The sequence below is a fragment of the Pantherophis guttatus genome, chromosome 2, assembly GCF_059756535.1.
Source record: "Pantherophis guttatus breed Tessera chromosome 2, ASM5975653v1, whole genome shotgun sequence".
Classification (NCBI taxonomy): Eukaryota; Metazoa; Chordata; class Lepidosauria; order Squamata; family Colubridae; genus Pantherophis; species Pantherophis guttatus.
The window spans coordinates 280,693,899-280,714,197 of NC_142064.1; the positions used below are offsets into that span (position 1 = coordinate 280,693,899).

A 20,299-nucleotide genomic window follows, 5' to 3' on the forward strand; every position below is an offset into this window, starting at 1 on the left:
GGCGACTCATGAAATCTCATGAAATTGTGATAATTTCCCCTTAATAATAGCATCTTCAAGGCATGGCCCAGCCTTTCTTGATAGAAAGATAGATAGATACCCGTTCGTGGTAGAAAGCTTGATCCCTTAATGGTTATTTCAATTCAGTGTTGGTTGGATGAGTAGACTGTTGTCCCCAATGCGGGTCTGAGCCTGGTGCCGAGGTCAATGATGGACACCAGACATGAGGTGATTTGTGTTTTTGATTGCTTTTTATTGGAGTACTCCAATGAAACCGTCTCCTGGCCTAAATGCCAAGAACCAAGAACAAAGGATTAAGAAAGTTTTATATATTTTCAATAAAGGAGAAGGGGGACAAAGCAGGATAGTAAGTAATAACCATCTAATAAACATTTTAGTAATGATCTAGCTATTTGTTCTTTTGGTCTCTATCTGTCCCTCTTCTAAGCCTTGCCTAATGAATGCTCCAGGAGTTATCTAATAAACATTTTATTTCCTGCAGGCCATCTCTATTCCTAATTTTTAGCTGAGGTCTGCAATTTGCCTAACTCTGTTTTACTTTTATCAGCTTTCTAACTACCCAGAATTGTTACAAGCTTTACATCTGCATATTCCCTGTGAATAAGCAGTCTTTGTTCTTGTCAGATAGACTCCACAATTACAGGCTTCCTGATTTATTTTCAAGTGTGTGTTATGACCTTGCTTTATTTTAATAGACATCCCATCAAGACGTCTTAGTCATTAATGGAGAAATGATCTCTAAAGTGAGGTTCCTGCTTAAGGGCTTGTAGATGGGCAAAATGACAAGGGAAGCAACTACCATATAAAAGTTCCTTTTGGGGGGGGGGCAAAAGGTGGCTACCCTTTCTCCAAGAAGAAAAACATAATTTAAATCCTCAATTTGGATAGTTAATATTTGGACCTTGATATGACAAAATAGTGACCCTTAATACCTTCCTTTTCAGATCAGTTATACTTTTGCTTCACATGTGCTAAGCGATAAAACTCAGTTTCCCTTTTTCTACCGGACTCTCCCTTCAAAAGGAACCCAGTATTCAGGGATTGTGAAACTCCTCCATCATTTCAGATGGATTTTAATTGGGGTCCTTGCTCCAGACAATGACGATGGACAAACCTTCATGAGAACGTTAACAACCCTGCTCACAAGGAATGAAATTTGTGTGGTTTTGTCCCAAACCATCTCTGTGGTTGCCTTCAATATATATATTAATTTAAAACAATTCTACAAATGGACACAAGTCAATGTCTTTATTTATTTTGGAGAACAAGGTTCCTTCATAAGTGGAATATTTATTATGCAGAAAGTGTTTAACCGTGTGAAAGCATCTACTTATGGCAAAGTCTGGATCACTACAGCTAGCTGGGATTTTATGTTGGATATGAGATACAGTCCACGAAATATACTCTACACGTATGTTTATTTTTCCTTCTTCACCCACCAGAAAAAATGGGCAAACCAGGATGATTTCCACTTATTTTATCCATCTATTAGGAGATTTGTAGAGATAACATTTCCTTGTTTATATTCAAAGCATCCTTTGGCCAAGAAAGGTAGGACAAAGTGCACCGAGAAAGAGAAGCTGAGGAGCCAACTGACCAAGGAGGGGAAAGAAAGGAGCTTCTCTCTAGACAACTACCAAATTTACCACTCTGTCTGGGCTGCAGCACAGGCGTTAAATGCTGCATACTCTTCCAGAAGTGAGAAGGTGAGGAGAAAGGATAGAGGCAGGATGGAAGTTCATAAATTGCAACCATGGCAGGTATTACCTTTTCCATTATAGGTCTCTATCCTCTACTTGAGGCTCAGTACACTAACTGCATGGAATGTATAGCTAAATGGAAACAATGCACCATGCTGAGATTTGAGCAAATGCAACAGTTAATCTCCCCTAGGTACCAAACAATAATAGTTCAAGTGTCAACTACTTAACAACAATTATCTTCATCCCATTACATCAGCCCATCCCACCCAGCCAGGGAGGAAAGGTATGTTACAGACCCCATCAGTTAAAGACTATAGCAAGAGAGCCTTTGCTGCCATTTTCCCCAGAGTTGAAGCAACCACTGATCTTCTGAAAAGGATGTTAAAATGGCTTCGGTCAGGTCACTTCAGGGTTGACAGAGGAATTAAAACATGGCTCTGTTGATCTGTGTGGAGAGCCCAGAGGACTATGCAGGCATGGGGCTCGTTAAAAACCCTCCTTTTGCCTCTTAATTAATTTTAATAGTGTTCACTCACTCTTGTCTAATTTTAATTTTAACTTTTATATATACTGTTTTATATTTTATTGTTCTATTGTACACCATCCAGAGTTCAGCTATGAAGGTTGAACAATGAATGGTTCAGATATGTGAAAAACAAATTATAATATAATAATACTACAGAAAAATACCAAAATAAGTCTAAATTCAGAGTTATGCCACATACCCAAGAGTGATACACCGAGTCATTTGGTATTTCCTTGATTTCATTTTTTTTTCTGAGTAGAAACTCAGCTCAGATTTAGGGATCTTAGTAATACATAAACATAATGCTTTCCTTCCCAAAGAACTAGATCTCATAATGGACATTTAAGATTAAAATATAAGATGTGTCCAGACATTCAAAAATGCATAGCCACCTGAGTTTGAATGAGTTTCACTCCACGGGACTTTCAAGGCTGAAAAATTAGTTGTATCTCCTCCTTTCCTTCTCTTCTTTTGTCTTCTTCTCCTCCTACATCATCATCTGTTCTTTCTATTTTTCCTCTCCTGTTTTCCCTTCACCATCCCAGTTTCACTCCTTCCTCCAAAGCTCTCATTTTTACAACTCTTCCATGGGTAGAGTGTATTTAGATGAGAATGGCAAGATGGCAGCTGATTTAAACATCATGAGCTCGATGATATTCCCTAATAAGTCCATAAAAAGATGGAAATTTGGGAGTCTGAGAAGAGAAGAATCTCCAGAGCTCAAGCTTTTCATTGATCAAGATGGTACTGCCCCCCTCAACCTACTGGACAAGGTGAGAGAGAAAAGGCTTTAATTTCTCCAACTTTAGTAACTTTACTGCCTTGAATACCTGTCATTCTTCTAACTGGAAAAACGAAAAGATCTCATCTCTCCATTTATTCCTATACTGGAGCCTTATCATCCCTTCATAAACATCACGAGGCCATTCTTGATATCACACAAAGAATGTTATCTTTACTGTTAGATTGGCATGACAATGCAATGAAGTCTATAAAGGTCCACAAGGGGAATCAGAATGACAAAAAGAACATGGAGCTTTCCTCCACCCATTTTGTGAGTTACTGGATGGTGGAAGTTGTCAAGGACAACTTAAATCAATCTTATTTGTGGATAACTAGAAGACAGTGTCTTAGGGAGGGAAGATAAAGAGAAAGTCATCAAGGCATGTATTAGTCAGGGCTAGGTGTAAATGGAGAAAGCTGCTTAGCATTAAAATATGATGACATTTGCAAAGCACTATCAGATCACCTGAAGCTCAGTCCAGAGCCATGGTGGCACAATGGTTAGAGTGCAATATTGCAGGCTACTTCTGCTGACTGCCTGCAATTTGGCAGTTCAAATCTCACCAGGCTCGAGGTTGACTCAGCCTTCCATCCTTCCGTGGTCGGTAAAATGAGGACCCAGATTGTTGGGGGCCAGAGGTTGACTCTGTAAACCGCTCAGAGAGGACTGTAAAGCAATATATAAGTCTAAGTGCTATTGGTATTACTATTAACAGAAAGCTTCATGGGAAACCCTGAAGAAGCAGAAGGAATGAACAGAGTGAGACCAACTAGGGAAGCAATAGATAGTTGTATCAGTCATAAGAACAGTATACAGGCTTGAAGCTCCAAATTCAGCACACTGCTTAAGAATGACTTTATACTCCGGATCTCTCATCGCCACAAATTAATGAGATCTATCACATTTCCTTGACTTCTCTTTCTTTTTTCTTGCTCAGCCTCTGCCTTCTTCCAAGTGTGTGGAAAGCTGCCATCCAGGTTTTGTCAAGGTGCCTCGGGAAGGGGAACCCCTTTGCTGCTATGACTGCCTTCCTTGTGGAGAAGGGACCATCTCCATTTCCGAAGGTGGATGAGGCTGCAAAAAGGAAGGAGGAGTGTTTGTGTGTGTGTCTGAAAATTAGCATTTTGGGAAAGCTAGCAGCATCACCATGTTCACCCAGCTTTCACCAGAATAATGAAAGTGGTGCAATAATATCAAGCCATAAGCTTTATCCCTCTGGGCCACGCCTTGATGCACTTAGAAAAGGGCTGAGATTTGCATCTAAACCTTGACACTCTACTTTCATCAGTCTGATCCTATGGATGCCAGAGCCAAGGCCATTAGTGACATTCTCCCAGCAGCCACCAAAAGCAGACTAAGATGCTGGTTTTCATGGAAAAACTGATCCACTACCTGGGAAAAATGTGTACCAAATCAGTCATACACTGATTTATTTTATTCATTCATATCTTTTCTTTTTGGGCTATAATTCCTACAAATGAAGCTTAAGTTATAGAAATTGGCGGCTCTGTTGTGGCCCGTCAGCTGCCAGCAGAGCTAGCAGCAGAGTCAGACGAGGAGGAGATGGAGGGAGAGCCTGGGCCAGATTCAGAGCCTTTGGGAGGCTTGGATAAGGAAATAGCATCAGAGACACAGGGAGAGCCAGGGCCCTTTGTCGTCCCCCAGGTGGAGAGGGAGCTCTCTTTGGGGTCTGCGCTGAGTGACGGGAAAGAACTGATGGGGGCCATCCCAGATGCGCGTATGCCCACAGAGGAAAGGAGAGGAGAGCAAAGGAAAGCAGTAAGCCAACTCTCAGGGATAGGCAGATGCAGACACAAGCCAGCCCCTCCCTTGCTGGGAAATAAATAGGAGGGATTTGGGAGTGGCCAGTTGTCAGAGACAACTGTTTGTTTCTACTATACAGCAAGCAATTTGGATTTTTTGGATAAACCCAGGTTTGTTGGGACTAATTATATATGATCTTTTGTTTATCCCTGTGAATAAAAGACTGTTACTGCCCTGTTATAAAAAGGGGGTTAACTCATGAGTAAATATCTTATCACTACTTGCGAAGGCTGGGTTAGAACAGGCTCCTAGATATATTTAATTTGGCAACCCAGTTGCCTTTCAGTTTGTTAGAGTGGGGATTCCCATATCTCTTGAAAATTGCTGGTGATGGGGGGGGGGAATGCTTCCCCTTTACCTAAATTCTTCCCAGGCTTCATCATTTTTATAAAATCTCCACCTCAAACATGTGTGAAGGAGCTTTTGCCCCAAACAGGGCATTTGACCAAACGGAAAAAGTAAAACCTCTACCAGAGATATTATACTTTTTCTTTTCAGATGCAAAAAAATGCCTGACATGTCCAGAAGATCAATATCCGAACATGGTCAAAGTTCAATGTATCCCTAAAATGATAACTTTCATGTCCTACCAAGAATCTTTGGGGATCATCCTAGTCTCTTTTATTCTATATTTCTCCATCACTACTGCTCTGGTGTTAGGAATCTTCATTAAACATCGAGAAACTCCCATTGTCAAAGCTAACAACCGGGATCTCTCCTATATCCTCCTGGTCTCCCTCCTGCTTTCCTTTTTGACTTCCTTTCTCTTCATTGGTCAGCCAAGAAAGTCCACCTGCCTCCTCCGTCAAACAACCTTCAGCATCGTTTTCTCACTTGCTGTCTCTTCTGTGTTGGCCAAAACCATCACAGTAGTGTTGGCCTTCTTGGCCACAAAGCCAGGACACACGATGAGGAAATGGCTGGGAAAAGCTTTGACCAACTCCATTGTTATTTCTGGTTGTAGTGTCCAGATTGCCATTTCTGCCATTTGGTTGGGAATCTCTCCCCCCTTTCCAGACTCTGATATGTATTCCCAGCCTGGAGAGATTGTCCTGCAATGCAACGAAGGGTCTGTTGCCATGTTTTATGGAGCCCTGGGCTACATGGGCTTCCTGGCCACCATCTGCTTCACAGTGGCTTTTCTGGCCAGAAACCTGCCTGGAGCCTTCAATGAAGCCAAGCTGATCACCTTCAGCATGCTGGTCTTCTGTAGTGTCTGGATCTCCTTTGTGCCCACCTATCTGAGCACCAAAGGGAAATACATGGTGGCTGTGCAGGTCTTCTCCATCTTGGCCTCCAGTGCTGGGCTGCTGGGCTGCATCTTCATCCCCAAATGTTACATCATTTTAGTAAGACCAAATCTGAACACCAAGGAACATCTAATAATCAAAGTAAAATAGAAAACCTAGCTTTTCTGGATTCATTTTTTAGCAATCTAATTTAAGAAGAAAATTCCCCTGCTCTTCCAAATATTGGGGTATATGTACAAATTAGTCTGCAGAGAAAATATTTTATTGAACTATTTTACTTTTCTAAATCATATGAATGTGAAATAACCTAATAACTACATAGTACGATGGACTTGCAGGGACGGCGCAACGTCCATTAGGAGTGGGTGTTTGTTAATATGGTTTATTGGGTTAGGGATTTTCGGTCTTCATTGTGAATTGTGTTGTGTTGGGGTGGATGCACTGAGGGCGCTCCACCAATCTCATTGTACATATGTTGTGCAGTGACAATAAAGGTTATTATTATTATTATAAGATGACTGGGCGTATAAGATGACCCCCGAATTTTCCTGTTAAAATATAGGGTTGGGGCTATATTTGCCGTATAAGACTACCCCTCTTCCAACGCACACCAAATAAAAATTAAAAAACATCAACTGGCTCACCCACAATGTAAAAGCAGCTGTGCTAGACTCAAAATGGCCCCTGCAACAAGCAGGAACCTCACACAGCCACAAAAAGCCCAAAAAAACAACTTTCACTCTTTACACACACACAACACAACACAACTGGCTCACCCACAATGTAAAAGCAGCTATGCTAGACCCAAAATGGCCCCTGAAACAAGCAGGAACTTCACACAGCCACAAAAAGCTCAAAAACCCAACTTTCACAGTTTACACACACAAAATTCCCAAAGGGGAAAAAAACTTACCCAATAGAACAGGGGTCTCCAACCTTGGCAACTTTAAGCCTTGTAGACTTCAAGTCCCAGAATTCCTCAGCCAGCTTTGTTTTGCTGGCTGAGGAATTCTGGGAGTTGAAGTCCACAACTCCCTGCCTGCTTGATTGCAGGCAGGGAGTGCCTTGCTGATGGAATGGATTCAGGCAAGCGAAGCAAACAAACAAAGCAAGGCAAGCAGCTAAGGTAAGCAAGCTGGAGGGGGAAAACTTTTTTTCTTCTCCATGGCTCTGGCGATCCCAGCTGAGTTGCCTGATTAGCAGATCGTCAGAGCTTGGATCGTCAGAGCCATTTAAGGCTCGTCAGAGCCTTTTGGGCTGGTCTGCCTGGTTACAGGAGAACGACACCCGGCGTATAAGATGACCCCGGACTTTTGAGAAGATTTTCATGTGTTAAAAAGTCGTCTTATACGCCGGAAAATATAGTAGCTGAATCAAACGTAAAAAATTAATGAGGTAAAATTTATAATTGGTAGGTTTTCCACTGAGCTGTTTTCAGACCTCTGTGCAACTTTCAAAAAGCAAGTATCTCCTTTGGCTTCAGACATTTTACACTTCTGAATTATATAGTTACCCTCCTAATGCAAAAGAAGGGAATTGCCTTCTACACTGCCCATTTTCTCCCCATTAAATCCACTTAGTTAAATTACAAAGGTAAAACACTTTTCCACATTTTAAAACACATTGTTGAGATATTTTGAGATATTCTTGAAACTTTCGCTCCTAGGAAGTCCATATCTAGCTATTGACCATTGTCTGAATTACAGTACTTCACATTGATTGATATTAAAGAAGATCATAAAGGTAAAGGTTCCCCTCGTACATATGTGCTAGTCATTCCTGATTCTAGGGGGCGGTTCTTATCTCCGTTTTAAAGCCGATAAACCAGCGCTGTCCAAAGACGTCTCTGTGGTCATGTGGCCGGCATGACTAAATGCCAAAGGCGCATGGAATGCTGTTACCTTCCCACCAAAGGGGTCCCTATTTTTCTACTTGCATTTTTTACATGCTTTTGAACTGCTAGGTTGGCAGGAACGGACGACCTTTCGATCAACAAGCTCAGTGTCTTAACCACTGAGCCACTGGGTCCCTATAAAGAAGACCATAGTTCTTTATTAGCTAAAACTGCAGATGAGGCGGGTATCATGGCAGAGAAGACCTGCCTCCTTGGATGCAGACTCAATAACTATATATCATTAGTAGTCCCTCTCTGCCAGATCTAATGGGGGGGGGACTGACTTAGTGTCTTGGTGGTGTTTTTTTTCCAAACTTCCTTTCTCAATGGAGCATTTTGGAAAGTACATTCTTGAGGAAGTTACAACAGTGATGTTTCTTCTCCTCATAATTTTCAAAATCACCATTATCCCTTGTTTCAGGTTGATGCCACATCCCTTGGGATTTTCCTTCCCAACAGCTGAAGAGCAAGATGAGGTAATCCAACTTCCAGGCTGCATAAACACCTTGGGTGAAGTTTTGGGTGGGGCAGATGCTGTGCAGATGAATATTGTCTTATCCTCTCAGATGTTAGTGAGCTCCGTCTACACTACAGAAGCTACTGCAGGTTTGAGCTTGAAAGCTGTTCTGCTAACAGTGTAAGGAATGCAGTTCCATGGCAGGAACCAGTGCAGGCACAGAAAGTACTATCCTCTTCTGTTATTTCTGCTGGTCCTGTTCCTGCCTTGCACAGCCTCCAAGATGTGGAAGACCTCCTGCCCTTTGACTCTGGGGCGGGATGGAGAACAGCCATCAATTTACGGCAAGCCAGGAGACCTTTTCATTAGTGGCATGATCTGTGGAATGAAGACTCTTTTTCAACAAAATAATTTCCACAGGACTCCCTCTGCTATAGTTTCTGAGTAAGACTACAGGGGTGTTTCAACTTATTTTTCTTCCTTCCCCTCTTTCCTTCCTTCTCTCTTCCCATCTTTTTTTTTATTATTATTTGATTTATATGCCGCCCTTCTCCGGAGACTCAGGGTGGCTTACAATGCGTTAAGCAATATCCTTCATACTTTTATATATTTATACAAAGTCAGCTTATTGCCCCCACAAACTGGGTCCTCAATTTACCTACCTTAGAAAGGATGGAAGGCTGAGTCAACCTTGAGCCTGGCAAGATTCGAACTTACTAATTGCAGACAGCTGGAGTTAAATTACAATGCATTAGTCTGCTGAGCTATCCAGGCTCCTCCAGGCTCTTTGTTTTTCCTCTTCCCCTTTCTCCTTTCCTGTCCCTTCTTGGATGCTCAAATGCAAAAGGGGAAACATTTCTCCTTTTGTTTTGTTTTGATTTTTGTTTTGCTAACCCTCTGTCACAGTGGTGGGTTTCAACCGCATCATGCACGCGCTTCGCAAGCGCAGTGTATTACGGAACAGCTGAGATGTGGCAATCCGCTCTGCTGCGCCTTTCAGCTGGGCTAAAAACAACCAAATAAAAGGTATCTATAATGCAGGGGCGAGCGGGAGGGCCAACCTAACCATCAGAGAGAACCAGTTTGCTCTCAGCTCACCATCAACGCTACTGGCTTGCCCGAACTGGGCCAAACTGGTAGAAACTCACCACTGCTCTGCCAGTGAAAACGGACCCCTCCCGAGCTCTGTTTTTGCTGGCAGAGGCACCAAGGGCCGGTCCTTCGTTGTTTCCAGGGTGGCTCCGCGGGCCAGATCTAAGCACTCCGTGGGCCTTGAGTTTGACATTCCTGAGCTAGAGGAATGGGAAGTCTTTCTGCCACCAGTTTAATGTGCAGAGCAAAGAGCTATTCTGCTTTTCTTCTGCATATTTTCACCAAACATGATCAGAACTGCTTGATGAGAAAATTTGTGGATACATCAATGCCAAGACACCAGCCCAGAGCACAAACTGGTTAGGGAAGAGAAGGGGATGGGTAAAGAGAAGGAGAAGGAGAAAGATCAGTAGAAGAGGAAACTGCTCCAAATAGCTGACAGGAAACTGTTAATGATTTTTTTACATTGTGCAAATGGGAAAAAAGTGCTTAAAAAGGAACGAGCAATCTGAGTTCTTTTTTTTAAAAAAATTCTATTTTAAAATATAAGGGTATGAATTGAATGGTTTGTGAAGTAACCAACAAAATGTAAGTATCAGCAATATTGGTTAGGAAGTGAATCTCAGTCACCTCTCATCCCTAGTTCATATGTTCACTAGGTCTTGCATCTTTGCAAATTTGAAAAAAACTACTTAATCACTTTTCCTTAATCGCTTGATATAATGAGTTATATCCACTTTTTCCCATGAGTGTTCTGTTTTAAAGTCTTCAGTAGCTTTGTAGACTTCACACAGCATTCAGAAATTGGCAGATCAGAAATAAGAATCTACTTCAAAATATGTCAAAATATGTCTTGACCCCAAAATAACATCAAATTCCTACCTCCCAATGACAGGAGATAGCAAATAGCTTAGATAGAATTGCAGATGTAGTCTACATCAACTATTGATGTAGTCAATAGTTATTGATACATTGCAAATATTTACAAGGTTAAAAAAACCAATGAAATAGATTGGTATCTTGCTGTGGTTGATGTTGATGGGTTGTAATCATATTTGCAGGAAAATAAATCCATTTTATTGGAAAATCCTGTCCTTCCTCTTTGCTGTCCAAGAGATCAACCAGGATCCAAAATTCTTACCCAACATCACATTGGGCTATACAATCCAGGACAGCTATTTTGATGTGAAAATGACTTCAGACGCTCTGATGGACCTGCTTTCAACTGGAGAGGCCAATGTGCCCAACTACAGCTGTGGAAGGCAGAAAAACATCCTGGCACTTCTTGAAGGGGCTGCCACGGACATCTCCATCCAGATTTCAGCCATGCTGGGCACCTACAAAATCCCACAGGTGTTTGAATGCATGGAACTGTACCTAGATTTGTAATAGGAGTGAAAAGTCAGCATCCTGATATCCCAATGCTGATTGGCGACTCATGAAATCTCATGAAATTGTGATAATTTCCCCTTAATAATAGCATCTTCAAGGCATGGCCCAGCCTTTCTTGATAGAAAGATAGATAGATACCCGTTCGTGGTAGAAAGCTTGATCCCTTAATGGTTATTTCAATTCAGTGTTGGTTGGATGAGTAGACTGTTGTCCCCAATGCGGGTCTGAGCCTGGTGCCGAGGTCAATGATGGACACCAGACATGAGGTGATTTGTGTTTTTGATTGCTTTTTATTGGAGTACTCCAATGAAACCGGCTCCTGGCCTAAATGCCAAGAACCAAGAACAAAGGATTAATAAAGTTTTATATATTTTCACTAAAGGAGAAGGGGGGACAAAGCAGGATAGTAAGTAATAACCATCTAATAAACATTTTAGTAATGATCTAGCTATTTGTTCTTTTGGTCTCTGTCTGTCCCTCTTCTAAGCCTTGCCTAATGAATGCTCCAGGAGTTATCTAATAAACATTTTATTTCCTGCAGGCCATCTCTATTCCTAACTTTTAGCTGAGGTCTGCAATTTGCCTAACTCTGTTTTACTTTTATCAGCTTTCTAACTACCCAGAATTGTTACAAGCTTTACATCTGCATATTCCCTGTGAATAAGCAGTCTTTGTTCTTGTCAGATAGACTCCACAATTACAGGCTTCCTGATTTACTTTCAAGTCTGTGTCATGACCTTGCTTTATTTTAATACAGAGCCCATCAAGACGTCTTAGTCATTAATGGAGAAATGATCTCTAAAGTGAGGTTCCTGCTTAAGGGCTTGTAGATGGGCAAAATGACAAGGGAAGCAACTACCATATAAAAGTTCCTTTTTTTGGGGGGGCCGCAAAAGGTGGCTACCCTTTCTCCAAGAAGAAAAACATAATTTAAATCCTCAATTTGGATAGTTAATATTTGGACCTTGATATGATGAAATAGTGACCTTTAATACCTTCCTTTTCAGATCAGTTATACTTTTGCTTCACATGTGCTAAGCGATAAAACTCAGTTTCCCTTTTTCTACCGGACTCTCCCTTCAAAAGGAACCCAGTACTCAGGGATTGTGAAACTCCTCCATCATCTCAGATGGATTTTAATTGGGCTCCTTGCTCCAGACAATGACGATGGACAAACCTTCATGAGAACTTTAACAACCCTGCTCACAAGGAATGAAATTTGTGTGGTTTTGTCCCAAACCTTCTCTCTGGTTGCCATCGATATACGTATTAATTTACAACAATTCTACAAATGGACACAAGTCAATGTCTTTATTTATTTTGGAGAACAAGGTTCCTTCATACATGGAATATTTATTATGCAGGAAGTGTTTAACCTTGTGAAAGCATCCACTTATGGCAAAGTCTGGATCACTACAGCTAGCTGGGATTTTATGCTGGATTTGAGATACAGTCCAGAAAATATACTCTACACTTATGTTTATTTTTCCTTCTTCACCCACCAGAAAAAGTGGGTAAACCAGGATGATTTCCACTTATTTTATCCGTCTATTAGAAGATTTGTAGAGATAACATTTCATTGTTCATATTCAAAGCATCCCTTGGCCAAGAAAGGTAGGACAAAGTGCACCGAGAAAGAGAAGCTGAGGATCCAACTGTCCAAGGAGGGGAAGGAAAGGAGCTTCTCTCTAGACAACTACCAAATTTACCACTCTGTCTGGGCTGCAGCACAGGCATTAAATGCTGCATACTCTTCCAGAAGTGAGAAGATGAGGAGAAAGGATAGAGGCAGGATGGAAGTTCATAAATTGCAACCATGGCAGGTATTACCTTTTCCATTATAGGTCTCTATCCTCTACTTGAGGCTCAGTACACTAACTGCATGGAATGTATAGCTAAATGGAAACAATGCACCATGCTGAGATTTGAGCAAATGCAACAGTTAATCTCCCCTAGGTACCAAACAATAATAGTTCAAGTGTCAACTACTTAACAACAATTATCTTCATCCCATTACATCAGCCCATCCCACCCAGCCAGGGAGGAAAGGTATGTTACAGACCCCATCAGTTAAAGACTATGACTGGTGGGGTCTAGCAAGAGAGCCTTCGCTGCCATTTTCCCCAGAGTTGAAGCAGCCACTGATCTTCTGAAAAGGATGTTAAAATGGCTTCGGTCAGGTCACTTCAGGGTTGACAGAGGAATTAAAACATGGCTCTGTTGATCTGTGTGGAGAGTATAATAATACTACCACATACCCAAGAGAGATACACCGAGTCATTTGGTATTTCCTTGATTTCATTTTTTTTTCTGAGTAGAAACTCAGCTCAGATTTAGGGATCTTAGTAATACATAAACATAATCCTTTCCTTCCCAAAGAACTAGATCTCATAATGGACATTTAAGATTAAAATATAAGATGTGTCCAGACATTCAAAAATGCATAGCCACCTGAGTTTGAATGAAGTTTCACTCCACGGGACTTTCAAGGCTAAAAAATTAATCGTATCTCCTCCTTTCCTTCTCTTCTTTTGTCTTCTTCCCCTCCTACATCATCATCTGCTCTTTCTATTTTTCCTCTCCTGTTTTCCCCTTCACCAGTTTCACTCCTTCCTCCAAAGCTCTCATTTTTACAACTCTTCCATGGGTAGAGTGTATTTAGATGAGAATGGCAAGATGGCAGCTGATTTAAACATCGTGAGCTCGTTGATATTCCCTAATAAGTCCATAAAGAGATGGAAATTTGGGAGTCTGAGAAGAGAAGAATCTCCAGAGCTCAAGCTTTTCATTGATCAAGATGGTACTGCCCCCCTCAACCTACTGGACAAGGTGAGAGAGAAAAGGCTTTAATTTCTCCAACTTTAGTAACTTTATTGCCTTGAATACCTGTCATTCTTTTAACTGGAAAAACCAAAAGATCTCATCTCTCCATTACTGATATTATTCCTATACTGGAGCCTTATCATCCCTTCATAAACATCACAAGGCCATTCTTGATATCACACAAAGAATGTTATCTTTACTGTTAGATTGGCATGACAATGCAATGAAGTCTATAAAGGTCCACAAGGGGAATCAGAATGACAAAAAGAACATGGAGCTTTCCTCCACCCATTTTGTGAGTTATGGGGCTGGTGGAAGTTGTCAAGGACAACTTAAATCAATCTTATTTGTGGATAACTAGAAGACAGTGTCTTAGGGAGGCAACATAAAGACAAAGTCATCAAGGCATGTTTTAGTCAGGGCTAAGTGTAAATGGAGAAAGCTGTTTAGGATTAAAATATGATGACATTTGCAAAGCACCATCAGATCACCTGAAGCTCAGTCCAGAGCCTCGGTGGCACAGTGGTTAGAGTGCAATATTGCAGGCTACTTCTGCTGACTGCCTGCAATTTGGCAGTTCAAATCTCACCAGGCTCGAGGTTGACTCAGCCTTCCATCCTTCCGTGGTCGGTAAAATGTGGACCCAGATTGTTGGGGGCCAGAGGCTCACTCTGTAAACCGCTCAGAGAGGGCTGTAAAGCAATATATAAGTCTAAGTGCTACTGGTATTACTATTAACAGAAAGCTTCATGGGAAACCCTGAAGAAGCAGAAGGAATGAACAGAGGGAACTGTGGGAAGCAATAGATAGTTGTATCAGTCATAAGAACAGTATACAGGCTTGAAGCTCCAAATTCAGCACACTGCTTAAGAATGACTTTATACTCCGGATCTCTCATCGCCACAAATAAATGAGATCTATCACATTTCCTTGACTTCTCTTTCTTTTTTCTTGCTCAGCCTCTGCCTTCTTCCAAGTGTGTGGAAAGCTGCCATCCAGGTTTTGTCAAGGTGCCTCGGGAAGGGAAACCCCTTTGCTGCTATGACTGCCTTCCTTGTGGAGAAGGGACCATCTCCATTTGGGAAGGTGGGTGATGCTGGAGAAAAAGGAAGGAGGAGTGTTTGTGTATGTGTCTGAAAATTAGCATTTTGGGAAAGCTAGCAGCATCACCATGTTCACCCAGCTTTCACCAGAATAATGAAAGTGGTGCAATAATATCAAGCCATAAGCTTTATCCCTCTGGGCCATGCCTTGGTGCACTTAGAAAAGGGCTGAGATTTGCATCTAAACATTGACACTCTACTTTCATCAGTCTGATCCTATGGATGCCAGAGCCAAGGCCATTAGTGACATTCTCCCAGCAGCTACCAAAAGCAGACTAAGATGCTGGTTTTCATGGAAAAACTGATCTACTACCTGGGAAAAATGTGTACCAAATCAGTCATACACTGATTTATTTTATTCATTCATACCTTTTCTTTTTGGCCTAATTGTTATTTATTATTATTTTTAAATTTATATACCGCCCTTCTCCCTGAGGACTCAGGGCGGTGTACAGCCAGAATTAAAAAACATGAAATACAAATATTAAAAAACAATTAATATATATATAAATTTGGCCCAAAATTAAAAATACAAACCAATTAAAATATTTAAAATTTCTTCTTAAACCAGCTCGGCTTGCTGGAAAAAGTGGGTTTTAAGGGCACGGCGGAAGGCACTAAGGTCTTGGATTCTCCTTATCTCTGGGGGCAACTGATTCCAGAGGGTAGGTGCCCCCACAGAGAAGGCCCTCCCCCTGGGGGTCACCAGCCTATATTGATTGGCTGATGGCACCCTGAGGAGGCCCTCTCTGTGGGCGCGCACGGGACGATGGGAGGTCGTCAGTAGCAGCAGGCGGTCTCGGAGATAGCTAGGCCCGATGCCATGGAGCGCTTTAAAGGTGATAACCAACATCTTGAAGCGCACCCGGAAGACCACTGGGAGCCAGTGCAGCTCGTGCAGGAGCGGTGTTACATGGGAGCGCCATGCTGCTCCCGTCACTACCCGCGCTGCTGCATTCTGGACCAGTTGGAGCCTCCGGGTGCTCTTCAAGGGGAGTCCCATGTAGAGAGCGTTGCAGTAGTCAAGGCGAGAGGTGAAGCTTACAAATGAAGCTTAAGTTACAGAAATTGGCGGCTCTGTTGTGGCCCGTCAGCTTCCAGGAGAGCTAGCAGCAGAGTCAGATGAGGAGGAGATGGAGGGAGGGCCTGGGCCAGATTCAGAGCCTTTGGGAGGCTTTGATAAGGAAATAGCATCAGAGACACAGGGAGAGCCAGGGCCCTTTGTCCTCCCCCAGGTGGAGGGGGAGCTCTCTTTGGGGCCTGAGCTGAGTGACGGGAAAGAACAGATGGGGGCCATCCCAGATGCGCGTATGCCCACAGAGGAAAGGAGAGGAGAGCAAAGGAATGCAGTAAGCCAACTCTCAGGGATAGGCAGATGCAGACACAAGCCAGCCCCTCCCTTGCTGGGAAATAAATAGGAGGGATTTGGGAGTGGCCAGTTGTCAGAGACAACTGTTTGTTTCTAGTATACAGCAAGCAATTCGGATTTCTTGGATAAACCCAGGTTTGTTGGGACTAATTATATATGATCTTTTGTTTATCCCTGTGAATAAAAGACTGTTACTGCCCTGTTATAAAAAGGGGGTTAACTTATGAGTAAATGTCTTATCACTACTTGCGAAGGCTGGGTTAGAACAGGCTCCTAGATATATTTAATTTGGCAACCCAGTTGCCTTTCAGTTTGTTAGAGTGGGGATTCCCATATCTCTTGAAAATTGCTGGTGATGGGTGGGTGGGGGGGTGAATGCTTCCCCTTTACCTAAATTCTTCCCAGGCTTCATCATTTTTATAAAATCTCCACCTCAAACATGTGTGAAGGAGCTTTTGCCCCAAACAGGGCATTTGACCAAACGGAAAAAGTAAAACCTCTACCAGAGATATTATACTTTTTCTTTTCAGATGCAAAAAAATGCCTGACATGTCCAGAAGATCAATATCCGAACATGGCCAAAGTTCAATGTATCCCTAAAATTATAACTTTCATGTCCTACCAAGAATCTTTGGGGATCATCCTAGTCTCTTTTATTCTATATTTCTCCATCACTACTGCTCTGGTGTTAGGAATCTTCATTAAACATCGAGAAACTCCCATTGTCAAAGCTAACAACCGGGATCTCTCCTATATCCTCCTGGTCTCCCTCCTGCTTTCCTTTTTGACTTCCTTTCTCTTCATTGGTCAGCCAAGAAAGTCCACCTGCCTCCTCCGTCAAACAACCTTCAGCATCGTTTTCTCACTTGCTGTCTCTTCTGTGTTGGCCAAAACCATCACAGTAGTGTTGGCCTTCTTGGCCACAAAGCCAGGACACACGATGAGGAAATGGCTGGGAAAAGCTTTGACCAACTCCATTGTTATTTCTGGTTGTAGTGTCCAGATTGCCATTTCTGCCATTTGGTTGGGAATCTCTCCCCCCTTTCCAGACTCTGATATGTATTCCCAGCCTGGAGAGATTGTCCTGCAATGCAACGAAGGGTCTGTTGCCATGTTTTATGGAGCCCTGGGCTACATGGGCTTCCTGGCCACCATCTGCTTCACAGTGGCTTTTCTGGCCAGAAACCTGCCTGGAGCCTTCAATGAAGCCAAGCTGATCACCTTCAGCATGCTGGTCTTCTGTAGTGTCTGGATCTCCTTTGTGCCCACCTATCTGAGCACCAAAGGGAAATACATGGTGGCTGTGCAGGTCTTCTCCATCTTGGCCTCCAGTGCTGGGCTGCTGGGCTGCATCTTCATCCCCAAATGTTACATCATTTTAGTAAGACCAAATCTGAACACCAAGGAACATCTAATAATCAAAGTAAAATAGAAAACCTAGCTTTTCTGGATTCATTTTTTAGCAATCTAATTTAAGAAGAAAATTCCCTTGCTCTTCCAAATATTGGGGTATATGTACAAATTAGTCTGCAGAGAAAATATTTTATTGAACTATTTTACTTTTCTAAATCACATGAATGCGAAATAACCTCATCACTACATAGTACGATGGACTTGCAGGGACGGCGCAACGTGCATTAGGAGTGGGTGTTTGTTAATATGGTTTATTGGGTTAGGGATTTTCTGTCTTCACTGTGAATTGTGTTGTGTTGGGGGGGATGCACTGAGGGAGCTCCACCAATCTCATTGTACATATGTTGTGCAGTGACAATAAAGGTTATCATTATTATTATTACAATTTATTGAGGAGTCATACTTGGGCTTTTGCTGATTTAATAAGTAGGACTGAAAGAGCAAAGGAGAAAGCGGGGCAAAGAGAGCGAATTATGAAAAGCATCTTTTAATTTAAAACATGACATTAAGAGGTTTGCAGATTTCCACAAGCTGACAAATGAGAACAGCTGTGTCTTCTCTTGGCCTAATTCTTAATAAATGCACTGGATATGCTTTCTGTTCCTTTTTCTCTAGTGCCTTAAAGCTGGATAACTTCAGCACTCAGGACTATCTCATAAGAACCTCTTCACTTAAATGGTTTTCCTCCATTCTTATGGGGAGACGCAGGTAGTGTGGATCTGAGTACATGATAGAAAAGCCAGAAGGGAGAAAATTGTGTCAGACACTGGATGTAAATATAACAGGATGAGATTTGTCCTTGATAAACCATGAAAGCTAAATTTAAAACTTCCTAAACTTTAAATGGCTAGGTCTAAAAAAGAACAACTAAAAAAAATCCCCAATTAACTATTTTTTTTAAAGATCCCAAAGGGGAAAAAAACTTACCCAATAGAACAGGGGTCTCCAACATTGGTAACTTTAAGACTTGTAGACTTCAACTCCCAGAATTCCTCAGCCAGCTTTGTTTTGCTGGCTGAGGAATTCTGGGAGTTGAAGTCCACAACTCCCTGCCTGCAAATGAAGCAAGCAAGCGAAGCAAGGCAAGCAGCTAAGGTAAGCAAGCTGGATGGGGAAAACTTTTTTCCTTCTCCATGGCTCTGGCGATCCCAGCTGAGTTGCCTGATTAGCAGATCGTGAGGGCTTGGATCGTCAGAGCCATTTAAGGCTCGTCAGAGCCTTTTGGGCTGGTCTGCCTGGTTACAGGAGAACGACACCCGGCGTATAAGACGACCCCCGACTTTTGAGAAGATTTTCATGTGTTAAAAAGTCGTCTTATATGCCGGAAAATATGGTAGCTGAATCAAACGTAAAAAATTAATGAGGTAAAATTTATAATTGGTAGGTTTTCCACTGAGCTGTTTTCAGACCTCTGTGCAACTTTCAAAAAGCAAGTATCTCCTTGGGCTTCAGACATTTTACACTTCTGAATTATATAGTTACCCTCCTAATGCAAAAGAAGGGAATTGCCTTCTACACTGCCCATTTTCTCCCCATTAAATCCACTTAGTTAAATTACAAAGGTAAAACACTTTTCCACATTTTAAAACACATTGTTGAGATATTTTGAGATATTCTTGAAACTTTCGGTCCTAGGAAGTCCATATCTTGCCATTGACCATTGTCTGAATTACAGTACTTCACATTGATTGATATTAAAGAAGAACATGAAGGTAAAGGTTCCCCTCGTACATATGTGCTAGTCATTCCTGATTCTAGGGGGCGGTTCTTATCTCCGTTTTAAAGCCGATAAACCAGCGCTGTCCAAAGACGTCTCTGTGGTCATGTGGCCGGCATGACTAAATGCCAAAGGCGCATGGAATGCTGTTACCTTCCCACCAAAGGGGTCCCTATTTTTCTACTTGCATTTTTTACATGCTTTTGAACTGCTAGGTTGGCAGGAACAGACGACCTTTCGATCAACAAGCTCAGTGTCTTAACCACTGAGCCACCGGGTCCCTATAAAGAAGACCATAGTTCTTTATTAGCTAAAACTGCAGATGAGGCGGGTATCATGGCAGAGAAGACCTGTCTCCTTGGATGCAGACTCAATAACTATATATCATTAGTAGTCCCTCTCTGCCAGATCTAATGGGGTGGGGGGGACTGACTTAGTGTCTTGGTGGTGCTTTTTTTCCAAACTTCCTTTCTCAATGGAGCACTTTGGAAAGGACACTCTTGAGGAAGTTACAACAGTGATGTTTCTTCTCCTCATAATTTTCAAAATCACGGCTATCCCTTGTTTCAGGTTGATGCCACATCCCTTGGGATTTTCCTTCCCAACAGCTGAAGAGCAAGATGAGGTAATCCAACTTCCAGGCTGCATAAACACCTTGGGTGAAGTTTTGGGGAGGGCAGATGCTGTGCAAATGAATATTGTCTTATCCTCTCAGATGTTAGTGAGCTCTGTCTACACTACAAAAGCTACTGCAGGTTTGAGCTTGAAAGATCTTCTGCTAATAGTGTAAGGAATGCAGTTCCATGGCAGGAAACAGTGCAGGCGGAGAAAGAATGATCCTCTTATTTCTGCTGGTCCTGTTCCTGCCTTGCACAGCCTCCAAGATGTGGAAGACCTCCTGCCCTTTGACTCTGGGGCGGGATGGAGAACA

The 20,299-nt window shown here is 42.2% G+C and overlaps 1 protein-coding gene across 1 annotated transcript; it reads left to right on the forward strand.

Annotated features, from left to right (window-relative positions):
- The first annotated feature begins 10,616 nt into the window (after window positions 1-10,616).
- On the forward strand, window positions 10,617-18,040 carry LOC117657819 (vomeronasal type-2 receptor 26-like). Its single transcript, XM_060693390.2, has 5 exons — window positions 10,617-10,904; window positions 11,951-12,766; window positions 13,545-13,772; window positions 14,726-14,852; window positions 16,769-18,040. The coding sequence occupies exons 1-5, from the start codon at window positions 10,743-10,745 to the stop codon at window positions 17,668-17,670; spliced, it is 2,235 nt and encodes a 744-aa protein (XP_060549373.2). The 5' UTR covers window positions 10,617-10,742; the 3' UTR covers window positions 17,671-18,040.
- The last annotated feature ends 2,259 nt before the right edge of the window (window positions 18,041-20,299 follow it).